This window comes from Ascidiella aspersa, chromosome 3, assembly GCF_963924565.1.
Source record: "Ascidiella aspersa chromosome 3, kaAscAspe10.2, whole genome shotgun sequence".
Classification (NCBI taxonomy): domain Eukaryota; kingdom Metazoa; phylum Chordata; class Ascidiacea; order Phlebobranchia; family Ascidiidae; genus Ascidiella; species Ascidiella aspersa.
Genome location: NC_139449.1, coordinates 37,081,232 through 37,104,251, shown reverse-complemented (window position 1 = coordinate 37,104,251; position 23,020 = coordinate 37,081,232). Strand labels below are relative to the sequence as shown.

At 38.1% G+C, this 23,020-nt stretch overlaps 1 protein-coding gene across 1 annotated transcript in view; it reads left to right on the top strand.

Annotated features, from left to right (window-relative positions):
• Positions 1–18,462, top strand: part of LOC146162815 (3'-5' exoribonuclease HELZ2-like) — a 31,507-nt gene extending 13,045 nt beyond the window's left edge. The window contains 18 exon segments of the mRNA XM_083385307.1: positions 226–328; positions 1,526–1,593; positions 4,267–4,461; positions 5,381–5,706; positions 7,015–7,155; positions 8,046–8,153; positions 8,640–8,823; positions 9,191–9,441; positions 10,642–10,767; positions 11,407–11,611; positions 12,262–12,389; positions 13,187–13,326; positions 14,636–14,770; positions 15,075–15,308; positions 16,021–16,137; positions 16,140–16,185; positions 16,754–16,921; positions 17,945–18,462. Of these exon segments, the coding sequence (XP_083241433.1) occupies positions 226–328; positions 1,526–1,593; positions 4,267–4,461; positions 5,381–5,706; positions 7,015–7,155; positions 8,046–8,153; positions 8,640–8,823; positions 9,191–9,441; positions 10,642–10,767; positions 11,407–11,611; positions 12,262–12,389; positions 13,187–13,326; positions 14,636–14,770; positions 15,075–15,308; positions 16,021–16,137; positions 16,140–16,185; positions 16,754–16,921; positions 17,945–18,069 (2,800 nt within the window). The 3' untranslated portion in view covers positions 18,070–18,462.
• The last annotated feature ends 4,558 nt before the right edge of the window (positions 18,463–23,020 follow it).

Here is a 23,020-nt window from a genome sequence, read left to right as displayed (position 1 = left end):
CCTCTCGGCGGATGTCAGGCGGTGCTATGCCGGCCAGCACGGGCAGCTGCTCGGTTGGCGTGGCACGTAGGCAGCCAGATATGACACGCAACGCACTATTAAGGGTAGTGTCCACCTTCTTAGCGTGGCTACTTCGGCACCACACAGGGGCACAGTACTCAGCAGCGGATAGCACCAGTGCCTGGACAGATATACGCAGCACCTTAGTTGAGCCTCCCCACGCAGTACCGGCCAGACGGCGTATAAGCGCAATGCGAGCGGTTGCCTTCGCCCTGACGCTGTCGACGTGATGCTTGAACGTCAGCGTTCTGTCAAGCTCGACCCCGAGGTATGTGGGGGTAGCATTATGCTGCAACAACGTGTTGTTGACTCGGATGTTTGTAGTACGCTTGGCTTCCCTGTTATTTAGGTGGAACATTATGGCCATAGTTTTCCCCATGCTTAATTTTAGTCTCCAGTTCTTGAAGTAGGACGACAGGATCCCCATGTCTGCGGTTAGACCTTCTTCGGCTTCGCCCCATGTTGGCTTGCTGAATAGAATTGCAAGATCATCTGCATAGCCATATTTCTTCGACTGGGTGGCGGGTAAGTCGTGAATATATATGTTAAATAACATAGGAGCAAGGACGGAACCTTGTGGTACGCCATTCCTCAGCTTTCGAGTCCTACTGCATTGACCGTTAATTGTGTGAAGCTGAAAGCTACGGTTACTCAGCATGTTTAAGATGAAGTTGACCATATGCATATCTGGGATCATCTTCAGGAGCTTTAGGTGAAGACCACGCAACCAAACGGTGTCATACGCAGCCGTGAGGTCGATGAACACGGCTCCGACTTTTTCACCAGCCTCAAACCCATTCTCTATATCTTGGCACAGTAGGGTAACCTGATCTGTGGTAGATCTGCCACTGCCGAAACCCGCTTGCTCCTTGGGCAATTGTGGATCGATAATAGGATTTAGGCGCGTGTGGAGAAGTCGCTCCAACATCTTGTAAGGAACACACAATAGCGATATAGGGCGATAACTCTTCGGGTCGCCTTTTGGTTTGTTTGGCTTCGGTAAAGCTATTACCTTCGCCCGACGCCAGATCTTGGGTAACCTGCCAGTTCGAAGACAGGTCGAGAAGAAAGAGGTTAGCCATGAGGACATTTTCCTTCCTTGATGTTTTATAAACTCTGGATGAATTCCATCGATGCCTGGTGATCTGCCCACTTTAAGTTGTTTGGTGGCTTCCGCAAGTTCTTGGTCGGTGAAGTCGATTGAAAGGTTGGAGTTACAGGTGGGGGACGCACGAATTTCTTTGGTCTTGGCATTAATTCTTCTGCTGAAGGACCTGTCTACATTAGGGCAACGGTTGTTGCTGAGAAGTTGGGCGGCAATCGCATTGGCCGTGATGGGGCATTTACTTGGTTTTGCCGACCTTCCAGTAAGCCTGTTGACTGTTTGCCAGGCTCTACGACTGGAATGAGTAAAGTTTATTGACTTCACTGTTTCATTCCATCTCTCCCTTCGTTGTTCGTTTAGTCTGCGGATGAGATCATCGGCAGCCCTTTCTCGATCATGGATGGATTCCGCCTCGTTTTGTGTGCGAAGTAATTGCTCGCATTCTTCGTCCCAGCAAGGAACGTAGCTCCTTCGAAAGCCGCGGGGAATGTTATTCTTCGCAGCAGAGGTTATAGCCTTGCAGAAGGTGCTATAGGCGCAGTTGATGTTGACTGAGTTCGGGGACGGCAAGCCAACAGCTATCGCATCGAGTTGTTGACTGAATCTTTTCCAGTTGGCTTTGCGGAAATTCCAACGCCTCACGGGATTCCCTTCAATAGGCTGAACTAACGCTGGGGTTAGAATCAGCGATGGACGATGGTGAGAATGGGGGAATCTATCCAGAACGCGCCTCTCCGGCATTGGCTCACCGGCGCAGCTTTTAAAAAAGGCCAGGTCGGGATTGGTGTCGGTGTTCCAGCGCGCGGAGTGGAATGTCGGTTGCTCTTTCGGATCGAAAAGTAGAGTGGCGTCAATGGATGAAGCCCATTCGATAAGGGTGTCGCCGTCTGCATTGCTGACGCTATAGCCCCAGTCAGTGTGATGGCAGTTGAAGTCGCCGACGTAAAGAGCTGGTGCGGTGACATCTGGAAGTGAGTCGAGATACAGTCTGCTGGGTGGTGGCTTGTAGATGTTGACGATGGTAGTGTCTTGTACCTTGGTTGTCAGCCACTCCACAGTTGTATTGTCGTCAGACTGCGCCATCGCTGACCAAGGTATATCATTCCTGATAAAGGTTGCGATGCCATGGTGCTTGTCCAGTGTGAATCCGGCCAGGTTGAAACCCGGTATCTTCAGGACGCTAGAGTTGGTAGCATGCGTTTCCTGCAGGGAAATTATCGCAACTTTGTTGTTGTTGGCGATATGTGTAATGACGCTGAGTTTGGCGGTTGTAAGGCCCTCAACATTTAGCTGTAGCAGCGCCAAGTCTTGGCTTTCGACGAACGTTGTTTTTGCCGCCTGGCCTAAAAAGGCCACATGCTTCCTTGGACTTGACGCCGGGTCATGATTCATTTGACGTGTTTGACGGTTTAAAGACATTGGTTTCGCTTATGTTAGCTACTCATAGGGGATGCCACGTAAAGGCTGTCTTTATACCCCCCTAATTTATTCCAATACCCGTTACTTCACGAATAAAGCCCGTCTTTTCTGATAACAAACTTCAGCCTTCGGTTGTAATGTTTAATTTTCAATTTTCTGATAAGTTTATCTTAAAGTAGAAATGTTGCGTTAGTATCGTATCGGACGACTACCGATACCACTCTAGTATCGGACAAGGAACGATATCATCCAAGTATCGGACAAGTAACGATACCAACCTATCCGATAGTACCAATACCACCCTAGTATCGGACAAGTAACGATACCACCCTAGTATCGGACAAGTACCGATACCACCCTAGTATCGGACAAGTACCGATACCACCCTAGTATCGGACGAGTGCCGATACCACCCTAGTATCGGACGAGTGCCGATACCACCCTAGTATCGGACAAGTACCGATACCACCCTAGTATCGGACGAGTGCCGATACCACCCTAGTATCGGACAAGGAACGATACCAACCTATCCGATAGTACCAATACCACCCTAGTATCGGACAAGTACCGATACCACCCTAGTATCGGACAAGTACCAATACCACCCTAGTATCGGACAAGTACCGATACCACCCTAGTATCGGACGAGTGCCGATACCACCCTAGTATCGGACAAGTACCGATACCACCCTAGTATCGGACTAAAACCGATACCACCCTAGTATCGGACGAGTGCCGATACCACCCTAGTATCGGACAAGGAACGATACCACCCTAGTATCGGACGAGTGCCGATACCACCCTAGTATCGGACAAGTACCGATACCACCCTAGTATCGGACTAAGACCGATACCACCCTAGTATCGGACGAGTGCCGATACCACCCTAGTATCGGACAAGTAACGATACCACCCTAGTATCGGACAAGTACCGATACCACCCTAGTATCGGACAAGTACCGATACCACCCTAGTATCGGACGAGTGCCGATACCACCCTAGTATCGGACGAGTGCCGATACCACCCTAGTATCGGACAAGTACCGATACCACCCTAGTATCGGACAAGGAACGATACCAACCTATCCGATAGTACCAATACCACCCTAGTATCGGACAAGTACCGATACCACCCTAGTATCGGACGAGTGCCGATACCACCCTAGTATCGGACAAGTACCGATACCACCCTAGTATCGGACTAAGACCGATACCACCCTAGTATCGGACGAGTGCCGATACCACCCTAGTATCGGACAAGGAACGATACCAACCTATCCGATAGTACCAATACCACCCTAGTATCGGACAAGTACCGATACCACCCTAGTATCGGACGAGTGCCGATACCACCCTAGTATCGGACAAGTACCGATACCACCCTAGTATCGGACTAAGACCGATACCACCCTAGTATCGGACGAGTGCCGATACCACCCTAGTATCGGACAAGTACCGATACCACCCTAGTATCGGACAAGTACCAATACCACCCTAGTATCGGACAAGTACCAATACCACCCCAGTATCGGACAAGTACCGATACCACCCTAGTATCGGACTAAGACCGATGCCACCTTAGTATCGGACAAGTTATCGAGTATCGGAACCGATTTGATAATATCGGATGTCTCTGGTTGTAAGAGACCACTGTTGTTTTACGAATCACTTTTTGTTCCAAGCTATTACAAGCTGCCTTCGAAATCTCAACATCCCAACACCAATCCACCGCAGCACCCACACTTTAACCGATCGATGCTGAACTCCAAACTTCTGCAAAACTTGGTCAGTGGCGTTGCTTTCCTTCTCGAATCGGGGGATCCCCGCAACATGCTCAGCGAGAAAACCAAAGCAGACGTTTCCCAACAGTTTAAGAGGTGGGAATTTTGTGTTTCACATTTGGTTTTCGGCGAATTCTCGACCAAAGCATCCTAATTTAATGCGAATATTTGTAGAATTCTGCATAAAAAGTTCTCACACTGCTATAATTTAAGCTTTGCACACAAATTATAAGAAAAGTGGTTTTGGGTTTCTGCTGAATGTTTCTTGCTTTATATTCAGTTGTGAGTTTTGATACTGATCATGCTCTTATTGGTGTGGAGTGCATATATTTTTTGGATTAAAAAGCAATGTCAAGGCCAAGCAGGTCGAATAGATCGACAGCATCTTGAGTAAGCGATTCGATACGAACTTGTAACATCATCAGTTAATGTGACTGAAGTATATTCAAACCACTTATAAATGGTTGAACGCAATGTTTTTAACATTCAGAGTTACAAATCCGCTTATAGTGTAGTTAAATATCTTTACATCTTAACAAACATGTTTTGGTTTTTAAGTGTTATAACTGTTTAGCCTTAAATTATGTTTTTTAACAGCGATGTTTAACAATGATAAATATAAATATAGAAGCTCTGTGTTGATTTAATTTAGACTTACTCCGTTCAAAAACTACTCAAGTATCAGATAGATTTGTTAATCAAAGATTTTGATGTGTTGCCATCCTTAAAATTGTAATATGCTTTCAAACTATACAACATTATCCACGAACAGTATATCATCTTAAAAAATGAATGTCAAAGACAAAAGTTGGAGTAGATCGACATCATCCCGAATAAAACGCTATAAAACGAACTTGTATCATCTTATTTGTATCATTTTCTTATCATCTTTTAAACTCTACATTTGAAATTAACAAACGTGCCTTATATTAGTTTAAACCAGGAACGTCGCTCTTCTAACTCAGCTACGCTTTCCATCTTGTATTTCTCCTCGTTAATTTATTTCGTTGCTTAGGATCGTGAAAACGAAGAAGTCAATCGGGGGATGTCCCGGGCGTTTAGGCGCCGGCCCCTGCGATCGTGGAACCTGCTCCCTCAAGGACTCCCCCTGCAACGACCACTTGGCCTTCACCACCAAGAATGGAATCCGGCACATGCGTGTGATTTCTATGGAATTGGAAGCGGGGGTTCCCCTGCTCATTCAGCTCGCTCCGAAGATCAAGAGGGGTCTGCTGACACCTAGTGTCCAGTTGTGGTGTCTTCGACCCGACTTTGACCTTTGCTTGACTCATCAGCGCGACCCAGTGGAGACTTTTGCTTCCGATGTTAGGCCGGCCGCCGGTGAGTTGGGGCTTGTGTGTTCGTACGTTTGTTTGTGTGTCTGTACGTTTGTGTGTCTGTATGGTTGTTTGTGTGTCTGTATGTATGTTTTTTCTGTTTGTACGTTTATGTGTCTGTCTGTATGTTTGAATGTCTATATGTTTGTGTGTCTGTCTGTGTGTCTCTTTGTATGTCTATATGTTTGTGTGTCTGTCTGTATGTATGTTTTTCTGTCTGTATGTGTGCCGATATGTGTGTTTGTGTGTCTGTATGTTTATGTGTCTGTATGTATGTTTTTTCTGTATGTTTGTTTGTGTGTCAGGATGTTTGTGTTGATGTCTGTATGTTTGTGTGTCTGTATGTTTGTATGTATGGATGTTTGTGTGTCTGTAGGTATGCGTGTCTGTATGTTTGTGTGTCTGTACTATGTTTGTGTGACTGTATGAATGCGTGTCTGTTTTTTTGTGTGTTTGTCTGTATGTTTGTATTATTTTTTATAGGATATGTAAGCTGTATTACGTTTAGTTGTTAATTAAACCTTGGCAACCTACTGCTGATTTTCGGGATACGGTTTTCGTCAAATGTCCAAATACGATATTTTGTTCAAACAGAAACAATAAATGTGTGTATCTGTTGTTTGTATGTATTTTCAACTTGTTTGTTTTAATGTACGTCGTTTTGTGTGTCTTTATCTTTGTTTGTGCGTTTATATTTATGTTTATATTTGTTTGTGCTTCTGTCTGTCTGTATGTTTTTTTACGTGTTTGTTTTCTGTATGTTCGTGTCTAAATAGCAGAAATTAATCTTTTTATCCAAAATATAAATTTTCAGAAAAAATCTCCCTTAGTTGATAATTTTCACAACTAATGAAGCAAACTTAAATTCAGTTAAATTTAATTAAAAATATGTCCGATCATAATTTGACCAACTTTGGCGCGATGCTGGTTAATTTCTGTGCGAGGGAGAAATCGTTCACTGACAAAATATACATTCAAAGACCTGTTTTAATAGTTTGTGTATAAATATAACGCATTTGCTTGTTGGTTTGCCGAAATCGTTTAATGTATTCAAAAAGTAAACGTTATGTTTCATAATTTTATAACAATAAAGTACTTTTAGAACACTACATACGGATCTGTTCATAAGTTTAATGGTGAAAATAACTGCCCAAATAGACGTTAAAAGCGACATGCTTGGCCGTTATTTTCACCATTAAAGTACTTTTATTTGTTTAACTTATTTTAAAATATTTAAAAATAAAATTCGTGCCATTGATTTCTACAAACTTTTTGACCTAAGCTTTATCGAGAATCTGAATTTTTTTTGCAGTCCAGAACCAGTATGAGTCGGTGGAAAAGTACGCTAGAAGCTGGTTACCTGTGCTTCGACTGGATGGAGTCTTCAATGCTGTGCAAGTTGGCAGCTCGATCACATTCGCTGGCGTTCCAATCCACTGGGAGGAAAACCAAGGATGGGAAACATGACAAACTTGTTTACATTAAGCAATACGAAATTTATCATTTAAGATATAAACACATATGTGTTTAACAACTGAGATATAACCCTTCGAAGTTGCTTTTTGACCAACGATTACGGCTTACGTATAATTAGTACACTGAAAAGCCATTGCAGACTCACCGAATGCTTAATAATTATGTGAAATATATTCGCACAGAAGTTTGTTTAACCAGCGTTTCGTTTCTCTGGATACTACTTGGATTTTGTTTTATTGCTCAAAACGTTCCCGAGAGTTTCGTGGTTGAAACAAACACTCGATAAAATAAAGACTTAACTAGGAAGAAAACAGATCAACATTTTTCACGTGAAATATGTGGTAGTGCTTTGTTTTTTTGGAAGGGTTCACGAAAGTGACTTTAGCTTTGTGAAAAAATGCATTTCTAATTACGTCTAATTATAAAAAAAACGAAGAGCCAAAAATTCATTTAAAAAACACCAAAATTTCTAGGTTATATGGCCCACAAGTTCATTGTTGCACAGAATTCTCGTGAAAAGTTGTTGTAGAGCACCAAAGCAGTGCGTTGTTTGTAAGTTTTTAGTCCACAAGGATCCCTGGCTTCGTTGTTACACCTACCGATCAAGTATTTCTTTCAATTTTCATTCCAATCACCAGCCCACTGTGACAGATAAATATTTACCTAATTGCAATTTCACTTTTAAAATCAGGAATGTTTGGCAAAAAAGTTTGTTAAAACTTTAATTTGATGGTTTGTCTATTTTAATATTGTGTCCGATTTTTCCAATTTTTGGTGTTAACAGTCATAAAAAATGGCGAAATAACTTTTCAAGATTAAACGTTTGAAAATTTTAATTGAAAAATGTTTTTCTTGTTTCAGAGATGAAAGCAGGTTGGTTCAAGCTAGAAAAGATTTTCTGCGACCGTCGTCTTCTTCACATTCATCGAGATGGATTTCTCTGCATCAGGATTAAGAATGTTGAAAACTGCGAAGGTAAAATACACATTTGAAATACATTGTTTTAACACCTTGTGGATTTAAAAGCTGATCAACATCTGTTTAAGATTTACTATGCAAGTAAAGCAATAGTTCATTGTTTATTTATATGACCTTTGTAATGAAATAGTTGATATCGGTTAGGACAGCTGGTCCGACAGAAAAACATTACAAAATTCATACAACCCACTTTAAAGATGGCCGATTCTTACGTTTTATTTCATTACTGGCACCCAGCGATCGTACAAAATGTACCTCTGTTCGATTGCAATGCACTTATTCCTTTGATCAAATAAGCAACTTTGTTTGCTAATCGTCAATAAATTTAGTTTCCTTCATTTTTTACTGTATACACTTCATTCGAGTTGGGTCTTAGTTCGGAGCCGGTAAAATGTCAGTTGAGTACCAATGACGATACCATTTATAAATATCGGTCATCGGCTCCGATCCTAGAGTATCTAACAACCAAGTGTTTGTTTGTAGGAAATCTCTACACTTTTGTGTGTCACGCTCTGGTCGTTCAAATCGACGCTACGAAATCGAAAACCATCAAAGTCCGCTTTGTCTCCTGTCCGACAGTTCTGCACGATTCCTCAACTAAAAGTCCCGCATTTAAGGAAGGGAGCCTTGCCACTTTAGAATATGTGGAGTTATTGGTTCCACACAGGTATACACTGACTTCTTAAGTTTTATTACTCAGACGTTAAAATGAATTAATGTTCAGTTTTATCGATACACTAAAACTTTTAAAAAATAATTTAATTTCTATTTTCATGCAAAATAAATACGATTAAGCAATAATATATACAGAGGTTTTTAAGGTCTTAACTTCTTTACCGGTTTCTTCAAAACTTGTTTTCTAAAAGCTTCGAAACTTTATTCTTTATTTGGTTAAACGATCATAAAGTGTTTATGTTTTTCTAAATTCTTTGCTATTCCAAAAGCTTTTAAAATTCGAAATTATTTGTGACAGGATAAGATTATTAAATGTTGTGGTTTTTATTTTTGTCACTTTTTCATCTTTTCCTTCACAGGAGAATGGCTTCTGCTCTTCAGACTCTCAATTCAAAATCAGCCGAGCATAGTGACGTCATAAGGATGCTTTGTCTCAACCGGGTAATCCCCGAACCGATTTTGCATTCGATCGACGAAGAACGCTTCAATGATTTGTCACGCTCTGTTGGTCAGCAGGTCAGAGGCTTCAAAACGCCCTTGAACCAAGGTCAAATAAGACACGTGCAACTTGCGCTTAGGAATAAGCTCACACTGATTCAAGGGCCGCCAGGTAATTTAATTTTATTCCAAAGGGGCATAATTTGTTTTACCAATGAAATATTTCTTTTCGGAAATCTATGATAAATATGTATTGTAAACAACTATGTTTATTTCACGTTTATTTTATGATATGTTACATTTAGTTACTGATAAACTTTATTGAATAACACAAAAATTGTTCCTCATCAGCAAAAAAGTGCTTTTTAACAAGCCGTTTCTTCTTTTAAGTTTAAGGCACTTAACATGTGTATTTATTACTTTTGTGTCTAACGTTGTTAAAAAAACTTTTTTAATATAAAAACCTAGGGAGAGATGTTGAAAATAAATAACTAGTAAAAGTGTTGAAAGTGGATAAAAAGTTATTTGAAACGTTTAGAATGCTACCTACTTATATGAACTTTGATGTTTTTAGTACGTCTAGGGACAGTGTTTAAAACACGGATGTCCAACCTGCGGCCCGCCTGATATTTACGTGCGGCCCACCACTTATTCTCACTTTGAGTAGCCTTTACTAAAAACAATTGTTTCGACCATCATTAAAACGGGTAGAACGCGCAGTATTTGATGTAGACCTAATCTTATGTTTTTTCTGAGACTGTAATCGAGTCTAATGACGCATTTTAACATCCATCGAACACTTGCTGCACACACCATTGCTAAGCAAGATGTGTGTTTTTCTAAATGTGTATTTTTTCGGACCGTTTTAAGGAAGGGCATCAACCCAAACATGTAAAATCTCAAATTAACGTGCTTCGCCATAATAAAAATAATAAATAAGGTCGGGATTACTTGAATGTTTGCGCATGAGTTCACTCTCGAAGAGCGGGTATTTATAAGTTAAGTTGTTTTATGACGTCACGATATGACGTAACTAATGACGTCACCCCTTTAATTTGAGAGATTTTGCGGCCCATCTTTATTTTTAAAGTGACAATGCGGCCCATTCTGCTAAAAGGTTGGACATCCCTGGTTTAAAAAGTATCAGACATCCCTGCTAACATTTGTTAAAAAAGTAATAACATCCACATCCACATGTTTTGTGGTCAACTGACTGTTGTATGTCGTTGCCACCTTCCTTCTCATTTAAGCTAATTCAGACTGATAGAAATTGTTGAATCATCAGCCAAAACGTTTTACTATTGCTGTACAATGCACAGGAATATGCTAATCCATTTGAAACGTCCTAAATATGCTAACTTTATTTTTCCAGGCACCGGAAAGTCGTTCATGGGCGCCTACCTGGTCTACTACTTCCAACAGTTGAACAAACTGAAAGGAAACGACAAGTACATCTTGTACTGTGGTCCTTCCAACAAGTCGGTTGACGTTGTGGCAGGTTTGTTTGTTGCTAGTTTCACCAATCAATTATATTTCTTCTTTCTGTTGCATTCCTGCGTTAACATTTTGGGCATGCAAATAAGTCTTTCTGGTAAAGTTTCTTTGACATTTTAATTTCCAAATGGCTTGCTACGTCATCGGCTTATGTTCAGTAATTCAAGTTAGTTTGTTAGCAGTTGGGAAACGTTGCATGCTTAAAACTAGGGTAAATACTTAAGCTGTAAAACGTTGAGAAATGTTCTGCAAAAATTTAGGTAATGTTTCGGGTACTTTCTTTATTTATTGATGGATGGGAGATAATGATACTTCGACTTTTATTCCCATACATATTGGGCGAAAGCTACAACTTTTCGATATGTTACCTATTGTGTCTTAAGGAACATCAAATGAGCAAAATAGTTATATTTATTGGGTACAAGGTTATCTGTGTTATTTTGCCCCAATTTACTTTGTTTTTTAAATGTTTCGTTAAATTCACTCGTTTTTATTCTATTTTGTGACGAATTAATTAACAAAATATATCAATTTTATGCCGAGTTGGCACTAGTACCATATTAGTATCGAGTATCGATATAATTTTACCCCAGTATTGCGTATCTAGGTTCCGATCCGATATTATCGTACAATTTCACCCCAGAGTATCTTCTACACACCGGTCTTCGCGTTCTGCGAGTGTACGGTGAACTAATGGAGGAATTGTCTTATGGGAACCCACTCAAACCCACGGTTAGGCCGAAACAACAAGAGCACCCTTCCTCCTCACTTCACGATATAACACTCCACGAAAGAATAAGAATGAAGTCGAATCGTTTCTCAAAACAGATCAAGGCTTTCGATACCAAGTAGGTTCACAATTTAACTATTATTCTTTAACCTTGCGAGATCCATGCACATGCACATGCGACATGCGTGTACCAAGTTTGCAATGATGCTATGGTAGTTTCGACTTGCTCCCCTCTGAGGCCGTGAGTTCGAACCTCACCACAGGCAAGTTTTACGAACAGGGTGCAGCAGGCAACGGTGTTATGTTCGTTTCTCGACTGGACTCACCTGAGCCTGTGTAGCTTACTTGGTAATACGACGGTCCCAGTATGACCGAAGTCGTGAGTTCGAACCTCATCGCAGGTTATCTATCTTGGCCTTGCATGACAATCCATAATTGATCAACTGATTCGGTTAACCATCCTGAAGACCCTGGTGTGGATTTGTCATCCTTAGATTTTGACAAAAAAACTTTTTAATCCTGCTTATTTTACAAAGAAAAGTTTTTTATTCCTCCTGTTTGAAAGAGAAAGATTCCTAAATTTATTTATTTAAAAAAGACCTTGTATTCGAATGGAAATTTTTAATATTATTTGATGGTGGGACTTTTTCTGCTGCTTTTTACCATTATTTTCTACGACTTTTTTAGCTGAAAATTTTAAAATCAGCAAAAATAAAAAGTTAGAAAAGCATTGCTTTAAATGTTTGTTATATTATGAATATATTGAAGGTTCGAAGACAAGAAGGCAGCTGTGAGCTACGAAGAATACTTAGAATATAAGTCGATCGTCAATCAAGCGAAACTGATCGAACTTGCGTGTCATGACGTCATTATTTGCACTTGCACCTCCGCAGCAAGTAAGTGTGGTATGCGGACATAGAAAATATATATAGTTCGCATATAATTTATAAAAACAAAAAGGTACACAAAATTAAAAAAACATTTAACTCTATAGTTTTACAGTTCAGTGCACATTTGGCTTTAGCGTGAATTGTTTATTAACCGTGTTGAATATTAATAGAGTTTGGCAAATCCTCTGCAAGTGATTTTTAACACATCTAGATTTACTTTACCAATCATAAAGTTATCTTAATAGCTGATTACTAAAAAAAGGTGTTTTATCATGACATAATTAGTAATTTTGTTTTAGTTTTTAAACTAAAACGCCAGTTATTTTGTTTGAACGTTTGTGCAAGCTGTCGAGTCTTCTTTTAAAACAGATATTTGCCAATTTATTTTAGATATGCTATAATTTTGGTTCACTCTGCCTTGTTGCAATTTAACTATTCTGATAAAATGACCTTAAAGTAGAAATCTTAATAATGAGGAGTAGAACGACTCATCTTGCTTATATTTGAAATTAACAGGATTGCCAACTGTCGATTCACTTTGCTTAGCGAGTGAAGAATCAGTTCAGGACAATTGTTTTTTCCATTCTTAATTTACGTCTGGAAATATGCATTTTATTCGCATCTGCTGGTGTTCATAGGCTGGTATTCACGTACTCGATTTCTATATCGGAAAATGAACAGAATCACAGCCTTAGTTATAAGGAAACTAGTGTAGGATTAAACAGCTGAAGATCTTTGCTCGAATCTTAATATGTCCATTAAACACCAGTATTGATGTACTTTTTTGCTCAATTGTTTTTCAGTGAAACTGCTGCAACCCAACCCCAAATCGGAGATCCGGCGATTAGGGAAGATGTCTTTCTCGCATTGCATCATCGATGAGGCGGGTATGTGCAGTGAACCGAAAACTTTGACCCCGGCGATTTCCGTGAACCCTGAACAGGTTTGACCTTTGTTAACCTTTTTTCAATTAAAGGTCACTGAGCACATGGTACTTGACATTGTAGTTGTGTCTTTACGGGTGCAATATGGCAAAAAGGTTAAAGATCACTTGTCTAAACTTGCGAAAACAATCATGAGGATATTTAGAGCAGGGGTTCTTAAACTTTTTTTTACCACGGACCCATAAATTTTATTACTTCGTGTGCACCACGGTAGGCAAAAAAACATTTCAAAAATGGTAGGAGCTCGCAATGTTAGTTACTCTTTTTTATTTTGCGACGATGTTAACTTACACTGACGCTGCTTTCTGTTTGATAATGTAAGTAAGTGTTTTATGGCTTGAGGTCAAAGGTCACATGGTGGCTTAAAATTGAAGTTGTCCTTACTTCAGTTGGTGCAAATTTCTTATCGAGGTAGGAGCTTGCCTTGTTAGTTACTTGTAAGTGTGGCAATGATGTGTAAGATGTTATAACTTACTCTGATGCTGTTATAACATAAGTGTCTTGTATGTTTTTCTATTCTTTTTCATTTGAATAAGATATCCACTCGGCCATAAGTAATTATAAATTATTTTACTGATAAAGACTTGAGTATCGGATCCATTCGTAATCGACCTCGTTAGATGTTTAGCCGTAAGGACCTTAAGGGTTCTAAGAAAATCAAGGCTCCGGCATAAAAAAGTTTTTTCAATCTTTTTAAACACGGACCCCTTAAAAACATTATGAAGCTTACAGACTCTGAACAATAATTTTGCAAAACGACTCTTACATTTAAGAATACTAGCTAAGCTTAAATACAATAGTGCTGTCGAATGAGAATAGAAAACACTACAAGTTACATTAAAAAGCTGTTGCTTTATATAAAAGTAAATCCCAGTGATTTCGTGAACAGCCCATGGACAACTGGTGAGGAACCAATGGTCTATCTGTGTGTTTTCAAAGACTTTCATCTTCTTATTTTGTTTGAAAAGTTTGCAGAATAAACTCATAGTACCTATAAAGGGAAGATACACACACTTGTATGTTTAACAACTGTGATCTAGCCCCTTTGAAACTGCTTTTTGACCAACGATTACGACTTAAGTATCATTAGTACACCGAAATCCATCGCAGACTCACCGAATATGTCGATCCTACTTGCGTCATCGATTAACAGATTGGTTAGTCTGCGACGACTTTCAGCGTACTTTAAAAAAAAACTATTCGGGTTGGTAAATATTATTCTGCAAGTAATTTTGCTTAACAGTCAAGACAACTTCATTTGAGCCCATTCGACCAACATCTTTCATAAACCTCTGTTATATGTTCCAGTTGGTTCTGATCGGCGACCACATGCAACTCCAGCCTGTGATCCAATGCAAGAGATCGCGGGAGCTTGGTCTTGATGTTTCTATGTTCGAGAGATTGAAGCAACACGCTGGAATGCTCACAAACCAATACAGGATGGTAAGCTTGCCAGGAATCAGTTTGTCAAGGTCATAAGCATTTGTGCATTGTGCCTCATGTACATTTCTACAGTTTAACCAAATCCGGTTTGTTTAAGCAATACAGAGTCATAAGCGAAGCCAAGCGAAGTCCAGAATCAACCTTTAAAGGCCCTAAGTCTCTGTGCTTTGTGCCTCATGTACATTTGCACAGTTTAACCAAATTCAGTAAGTAGTGTATAAATGCAAAAAACTTGATTCGCACTCAAAACGTTACTCAAACACTGCTGTGATTGACAAGGATAACAGATTAATCTTATTTGCAGAACCCAACTATCTGTGACTTTCCATCGCGCATGTTCTACATCGGAAATCTTACAACAGACCCTTCAGTTTTGCAGCGGGAACGTATAACACCAGGGGTGGTTAACTACCCTCGTTCCGCACGTCCCAATAGCGCCATATTCGCCCACATCGAGTCAGAAGAAGATTCAAGCTCAAATAAACTGGAAAACGCTGATGAAAACTCGAAGTTCAACCGAGAGCAAGCACGTGCCAGTGTAGGTGTTAAAGTAGTGCTTCTCATTTGTTATCGGATATCGGCCTGTTTCGTCACAATAGCTTGGTTGTCAAAAAATATTATAACTCTTTCGGACCAACAATTTTGGTTATTTTATTGAATAACGCATAAATCAATTTATTACACTTTTCTGCATATCAAAAGCACCTGTGATTGTAAAAGACGTGCCTGTTTTGCATAACAATCGTTTGCGTTAATTTTTTTAACTTATTTTGCCACAACCCCGTACTATAGGCCCTAAACTAAATTCTAATGGATTTCTATTTTTTGTTAATCTAAATTAAACTATGTTTGTACAGTTCTGATATGTCATAACTCTTAAATGAACGTTTGCCGTTGGGTGATATCAACGTTTTAGTTAGTTGTCCAGAATATGTTCAATTTTTTCTCTAAATTCGACGGAAAAATAAATGCTTTTTAAATGAACACATGCACACACAAATATGCACACAAACGGTCCCGGCTTGACCGGAGGTCGTGAGTTCGAACCTCACTGCAGGCTTGTTGTTTTTCTATCCTGTCCTGCTTGCATCATAGATCAACAGACTCGGTGAGTCTGCGATGGCTTTCGGTGTACTTTTTAAATGATTAATAAATTTCTGTAAAAAGATGATTATTAGTACTCCTGTGTTTGCTAACTAGTGCACACCAGGTGGCGACATTGGGCTAACCGATTAATATTTTTTCAAAAGGTCAAAATCCTGTTTTGGCTGCATGCCAACAAGGGGATTCCCCTTGATCGCATCATGATCCTTTCTCCTTACAAGGCTCAATGCAACGAGGTTAAAAACATTATAAAGAAGGAGAAACAAAAAAAAAAAAAAAAGTTCACGTTGGAACGGTCACCAACAGCCAAGGTATTTGCACAGCTTTAACAAAACTAAAATAATAAGCTGTACAATTTCTACCGATTAACCTTTCTGTTGTAATCTTGATCAGAACAGTGAAGAAATAGGCAATATAACAAAACCAACCACGGTTTAAGTAGCAAAGATATCAATTAGCATAGCAGCACAATAGCACTGTAATCAATCAGCAATCAGCACAAGAATGCGAATAACGTAATTACGCCGCAGGGTGCGAAATGACTACAGTACATGCCTCAAAATGCGTAATACACTTTCAATGAATATATATTGTTGCTGCCAGGTAGTGTGAATCGATTATAAAATTGTTCTTTCGGCAAATAGTTTTTCTATATTGTTTTATATACTCTGCATAGATAATATAATTTTCTACCAGTTGCAAGTTCATTGCTCTGATAAAAATTTTCTGTATAGTTTGTTAAAACGTCGGTACATTCCGAAAAAACAATTTTATAATCCATTGGTCTTTCGTTTTGACCAGTTCAGCTAGTGTTTATATAGGCCTTACAATTTTAAACGTTAATTTCCCATAGCGACAATTGATTTTTCTAATTTGTAGGAAGCGAAAGGGATTACGTCATACTTTCCACTGTGAGGTCACAACCGGAAGATTCGATCGAGGAGAACCCGAATATCCACTGGAGGCGCCGTTACCTGGGATTCATCGTTGATTCCCACCAAGTTAATGTGGCCATTACAAGGGCAAAATCTGGTCTGATTATTATTGGTAAGCTAAAAGTTTTTCTATAACGGTGTTTCTTAACCTTTTCTCGTGACGTCTCAAATACTAGGCTTAAGTATAATAGTTTTGGCCCTTTTTTTCACCTAATTTTTGTGAGTTTTAAGTGCACACATTGTGAAGAATAGCATAAAAACAATTTCAATTCAATTAATATGAGCCATGTCCTCGTATTGTTCAGTTATCCCAAATTTTGCAAATATATTGCTCAGAACTAACCTCAGTAAATAATCTAAGCATGTAAACTACTGCAGTCGACGACCCAACCAAATCAAACAAGACCCAATTTTTTTTTTTTGGTCGGAATCCATGGGTTTGAAAATTACTGCTCTATAATAATTAATATGCTGCTAGTCACAAAGAGACAAGCAAGCTATTGTGACCAAACGGGCGATACCCGATAACAAATGGTAGTATTGGTACCCGCCTGATACAGCTTCGGTGCTTGTTTTTCGATACAACGTCACAAATCATAAAGGGTTGTCTGAAACAAGTAACCTTTGAAATGAAACCTGGGGTTATCGTTCCATGTCAACCACATATGTGCAACTGAAATCCTAGTTTAAACACAATCAGGGAGTTGGCGGCTTGTTTAAAAGGGTCGTGTCCTGGTGAAAAGAACATGTTTTACCGGCACGGCAGATCTGTAGGTTGTTTTACCGACCGTTCCAGCTTACTTTTACCACTTGTTTAAAGTGTAATATGTCCGGAAGTTATGCCCCTACTTACGTTTCACACAATAGTTAAAAAATTCTAAAATAATTAAAATTTAAAACTTGACCTTTATTTTCTTCAGGTTTAAACGTTCAGCCGCTTTATAAAAATTTCTAAAATATCTAACGCTTATCAGTTTGGTATCGGATCGGCACCGATATCACCCAAGTATCGGACGATTACCGATACTACAACTTGGTATCGAGTTTCGAATAATATCGGACATTCCTAGTCATGTAAACATTTAATTAAACTCTGAAAATAATGCAGTCCTAAGTATGCGTGTTGTTGTACCAGGCAACAAGCACCTCTTGAGCAAAGACAAGACCACCTGGTTTCATCTGTTGAACAGTTATGAGGAAAGAGGAAGTGTGTTTGACTTCAAAGATGCAAATTCTCCCTGGTATAACTCCCGTCACTAAAGCTCTTATCTTCAGCTCAAGAAGCTTTTGATACTTACTTAAAAATACCAATAACCTAAAAACAGCTTTATAAACGTATTTAGGTTTGGCTTGTGCGTTTATTTGAAAATTATAACGACTTTTCTTCCTTAAAAGCATTCCTTATAAAGGTTTTTTTTTCGAACTTAACAAAAAAATATGTTTGTGTGCAATTTTAAACCAGTTTGTTAAATAAAATATAACTACTTGTTCACCAAAATAACATTCCTTACAAACTTGTTAACTACCTTCAAGCAAAACTGTTTGTTTTAATTTTTTTTTTGTTCACTAAACTCTTGCAATACCTGTTTACATACAAAATCACATTGTTAAAAAGTTCAAGCTGTGTTTTCTATTCTAATTCTTTTATAATAAAGTTGCTTTTATAAGACTTTTTGTACAGTTTTGTAACTTCATTGATCTTTCCATTTGGTTTTTGCTGTATGCAGAGATGTAAGATAAGTGCTAAATTTGCGGGACCCTGTAAAATGCCTATCTATGTGTACTATTTCTTAAAAAAACATGTTTTTAATTTTTATTAGATTTTCTGAAGATAGCAGTTTGATTTAAAGTTTTATTGTGAAAAGCGTGATGTATTTCCTTGTTGTCAGGAAAGTCGATACCTATTGTTTTACAAGTTGTTTATTTAGAAGTTAGTATTTTGTATATATATGCAATTTATCACTAGTGCATAAAATTTTTGCATTACTTGTGTGCGCAAAGTAGAATAAATCTGTATTTACTGAGAAGAAAGTAAGTGGGTGACATTTCTGTGCATAAACAGTAATTGCTACCAGGCTTAATATTAATCGAAAACCCCAAGGATCTCTGTGTTTTAATTATAATTGTAGGCTACTACTTGCGCTTGAAGTAATCAAAAGATACATCTAATGAAACAGACAAGTTGCTTTTCGTCGTAGAACCAAACAATAACACATGGTCTACACTCCCTAATAAACCAACACTCCCTAATACACTAGTGACCAATGATAAATTTTATAGTAGACTACATGAGTTAATTTGGAAAGCTGTTAACGAAGTGATTTGGCCTAATTAGCCTTAAGTAGGCCTACAAGCATAGCAAAACTGAAGGTACAGGATGCAACATGCAATGGTGCCATGGTTGTTTCTTGACTCGCTACCATCTGTGCCTTTGTAGATCAGTTGGTAGAGCGACGTTAAAAAATGCCTGGTCCTGGTTTTACTCGGATATTAAATTTTATTGTTAATTTCAGCAAATAAAGTTTCGTTAAAAACCAAGTGGGCGTGACATTACCAAGTCACAAGTTGGTAAGCGATCAGAATATGTTAAAACTAACGCTCTACAGATAAATTGTAAAACCAAACAGATTATGTAGGAGGGTAAAACAAACGTTAGGAGTTTGGTTTGCTTGATACAATTCAAAATACCTGCCGCTAGGTAGCGACAAAGAAGTGTGCTGAATGACAAATATTATAAAAAGAGTTTTTAAACCAATTTGAACAATGAGCGGTTAATAGGGATTTAGTCTTTTAGGTATCTTGCCTATTTTTTAATTAAATTGGTTCTATGAAATGCAAAATCAAAGAGCGTTGATTGTTGAAGTACGACAACTTAACTCCTACTAGAATAGTTTATATTTCTTAATGGAAGCATATAAATTCATAAAAAACATACAACACAAAAGTAGTAAGAGCTAGGCAGCTAGCGAACCAACCTACAAAATCTCGCCCTATCTCATCCTACAATTTAATTGGCAAAATTAACATATTTGTTCAGTACAGTAATCTCCCGGTTAAGTCCGCAAACTGAATTTTATAGGCTTGTGCGGACTTACCCGGTAGGTGCGGACTTAACGTTTTCAGTTATTTTTCGGGTACACACAGTACAGTGGATAGCACAAAGAGACTAGGCTACTTATTGGCACAATAAACTCTTGTTAGTCATAATAATTAGTGCGTGTTCATACGTCTTTAAAAATTATAATTTCCATTGTTCTAGTGGACATTTTAACACGGCATAGCGATTTATGCCAAACTTGACATTAATTAACTGTGTTATACGCAACGCTGCGTCAAGACGCATACTAAAAAGGCGAGTAAAGTTTAATTACCAAGCGCCAGATCACAAAAACGTAGCTTAAAACAGGGTGGTCCAAACCTAGGCAAAATTTGTGTCCCAATAATTAAACATTTTTTTCAACATTGTTGCTCAGTTAATGTGCTGTTACAATCTTGCTTATTGTAACGTTACAGGTAATCACTCAAAAAATACGAGCAAGGGTGCCGAAAAACTATATATAATTTCTATAGATTGCCTCAATCCAATAAAGGTTGGGGAACACTGGAATACGACCCTACATAAATGACAATTTTTGCAACTTGAAAGTGAATAAACGATAAAATATATCGCGCTTCTGGAAAGTACTGTTTTTACAGGTTTTCACTGTGACTACCCAGCTAACACACAACGTTTTTTCGACGTTCGAATTTTTTTTTTAAACTAAGTAAACGTTGTGGGAATGTGTCCAAACGAACGTTAAGAAAATACGTCGAGGCCGTGTTATCAAAACGTAATGTAAAACGTAGCGCTAACGTCAACATTAACGTTAAGAAAAACCGCAATGCGACCAAATTTCAACGTCATTTGTAACGTACAAACAACGTTGATTACAGACGTCGATCTTAACATGTTTTACATCATTTTGGACGTCACTTCGAACGTTTGTTGAACGTTATTTTTTAACGTTGTGACGAACCACAATGAAACAAATTTACAACGTCATAGGTGACATAAAAATAACGTTTATTACTGACGTAAAATCGAACATTTTTAGACCGGTTTAGACGTCATTTACACGTTTAATTAACGCTGTATATTTAACGTTCCGTAAAACTATAACGCAACCAGCTTAGAACGTCATACGTGACGTAGAATTCACTTTCATTTCTGACGTCACAATTAACTTGTTATAGACAAATTTTAACGTAACTTCAAACGTTTGATTAACGTTCTTTCGTAACGTTGAAACAAACCAAATGCAACTTATTTTAAAACGTCATAAATCACGTCCAAAAAACGTTGTTTACTGACGTCAAAACTAACGTCTTTTCAGCCACTTTTGACTTCGTTTAAACGTTTTTTCAATGGTATTTTTTTTAAAAATTGTGGCGCACCACAATGTAACCTGATTATAACGTCAAAGGTGACGTACGAACAAGGTTAATTACTTACTTCGAGGCTAATAACTTTTTTTAGGCTATTTTGTACGTCAGAGCGAACGTTTTGCTAACATTATTTTTAAACTTTGTGACCACCATTGATGTAACTAATTTACAACGTGATACGTGACGTACAATCAACATTAAATTCTGACATCAAAGCTAATTTCTTGGAGACCAGGACGCCATTTTAAGCTTATGATAACGTCATTTTACCGTTTTGACTAACTACAATGTTATATAATTAAAACGTAAAACGTAACGTAACAACAACGTTACCTTTTGTAACATGGATAATTTTTTTATGACTATTTTATACATCATTTCTAACGTTTTAATAACGTCATTTCTCAAACTTATTACAAACCTTAATGTAACCAATTTAGAACGTCATAGGTGACGTACATGCAACGTTATTTACTCACGTCAAAGTAAACTTGATTTCATTTCATACGTTGTCGTGAGAAACCACAATGGACCCAATTTAGGAAATCATACGTGACGTACAATCAACGGTGATTTCTGACGTCAAAGCTAACTTATTTAAGACCGTTTTGGATGTAATTTTAAACGTTTTAATAACGTTATTTCTTGACGTTGCGACAAACTAAGATCCAACTAACTGACAACGTCACGCGTGAAGTATAAATGACGTTGAATTCTAAGGTCAAAGCTAACTTCTTTGACAGCATTTTTGACGTGATTTTAAGCGTTTTAACAACGTTATTTTTTGGTTTGTAACTAACAACAATGCAATCTAATTAGAACTTCACGTGACATAAAAACTACGGTAAATACTGACATCGAAGCTTACTTGTGTTTAGAATTAGACTATTTTATATCATTTTTAACGTTAATATAGTGTTATTTTTCAACGTTATTACAATCTTCAATATAACCAAAACAAAACATCATACGTGGCGTATATGCAAAAAGCAATGATAACTGTCGCTGAAGATAACTTATTTGAAACCATTTTAAATGCTATTTTCAAAAGTTCCAATAACTTTATTTCTTGACATTACGAAAAACTAAAACGCAACCAAATTTGCAACATCTTAAATGATCGTAGTCATTTCGAAGGTTACGGCAAACCACAATGCAACCGGATTAAAACGTTAAACGTGACGTATACAACAAGGTATATACCTGACATCGAGGTCAACTTGTTTTAGACTATTTTATACATAAATTAAAACATTTCATTAATATTGTTTAGCGTTGATACAAACGTCAAAGGAACCCTATTAAAACATTAAACGTGAGGTAGAAACAACATCAATTAGCCTACTTACGTTAAAGGTAACTGATTTTAGACGAATTTGCGTGTCATACACAGTTTTTTCGACTGAGCTGAAGTACAATCGAATCAAAATGTCATACGTGTCGTATAAAAAACGTTGTTTACCGACGTCAAAACCAACTTTCCAAGTTTTAATTTTCGTTAAATAGAAATGCTCTCTTTTAAGGAATGGTCGGGATTATGTAGCCTATGTAAAAAATATTTGTTTTTTTCTGTAATGTGTTTTGATTAACTTTTTTAGAAAATGTAAAGAAGTATACTTAGTTATGCTTACATAAAATGAAGATGTGACTTAATTTAAGATAGCATTTTAGTAAGGGTAACATTGTCTTTACATGAAACAAATCGCATAAAAAAGTACTTAGCGCAGCGACCGCTATAGACGCAGTTTCCTGGATAGACAAGAATGTCGCTCCCTGCTGCTTTTTT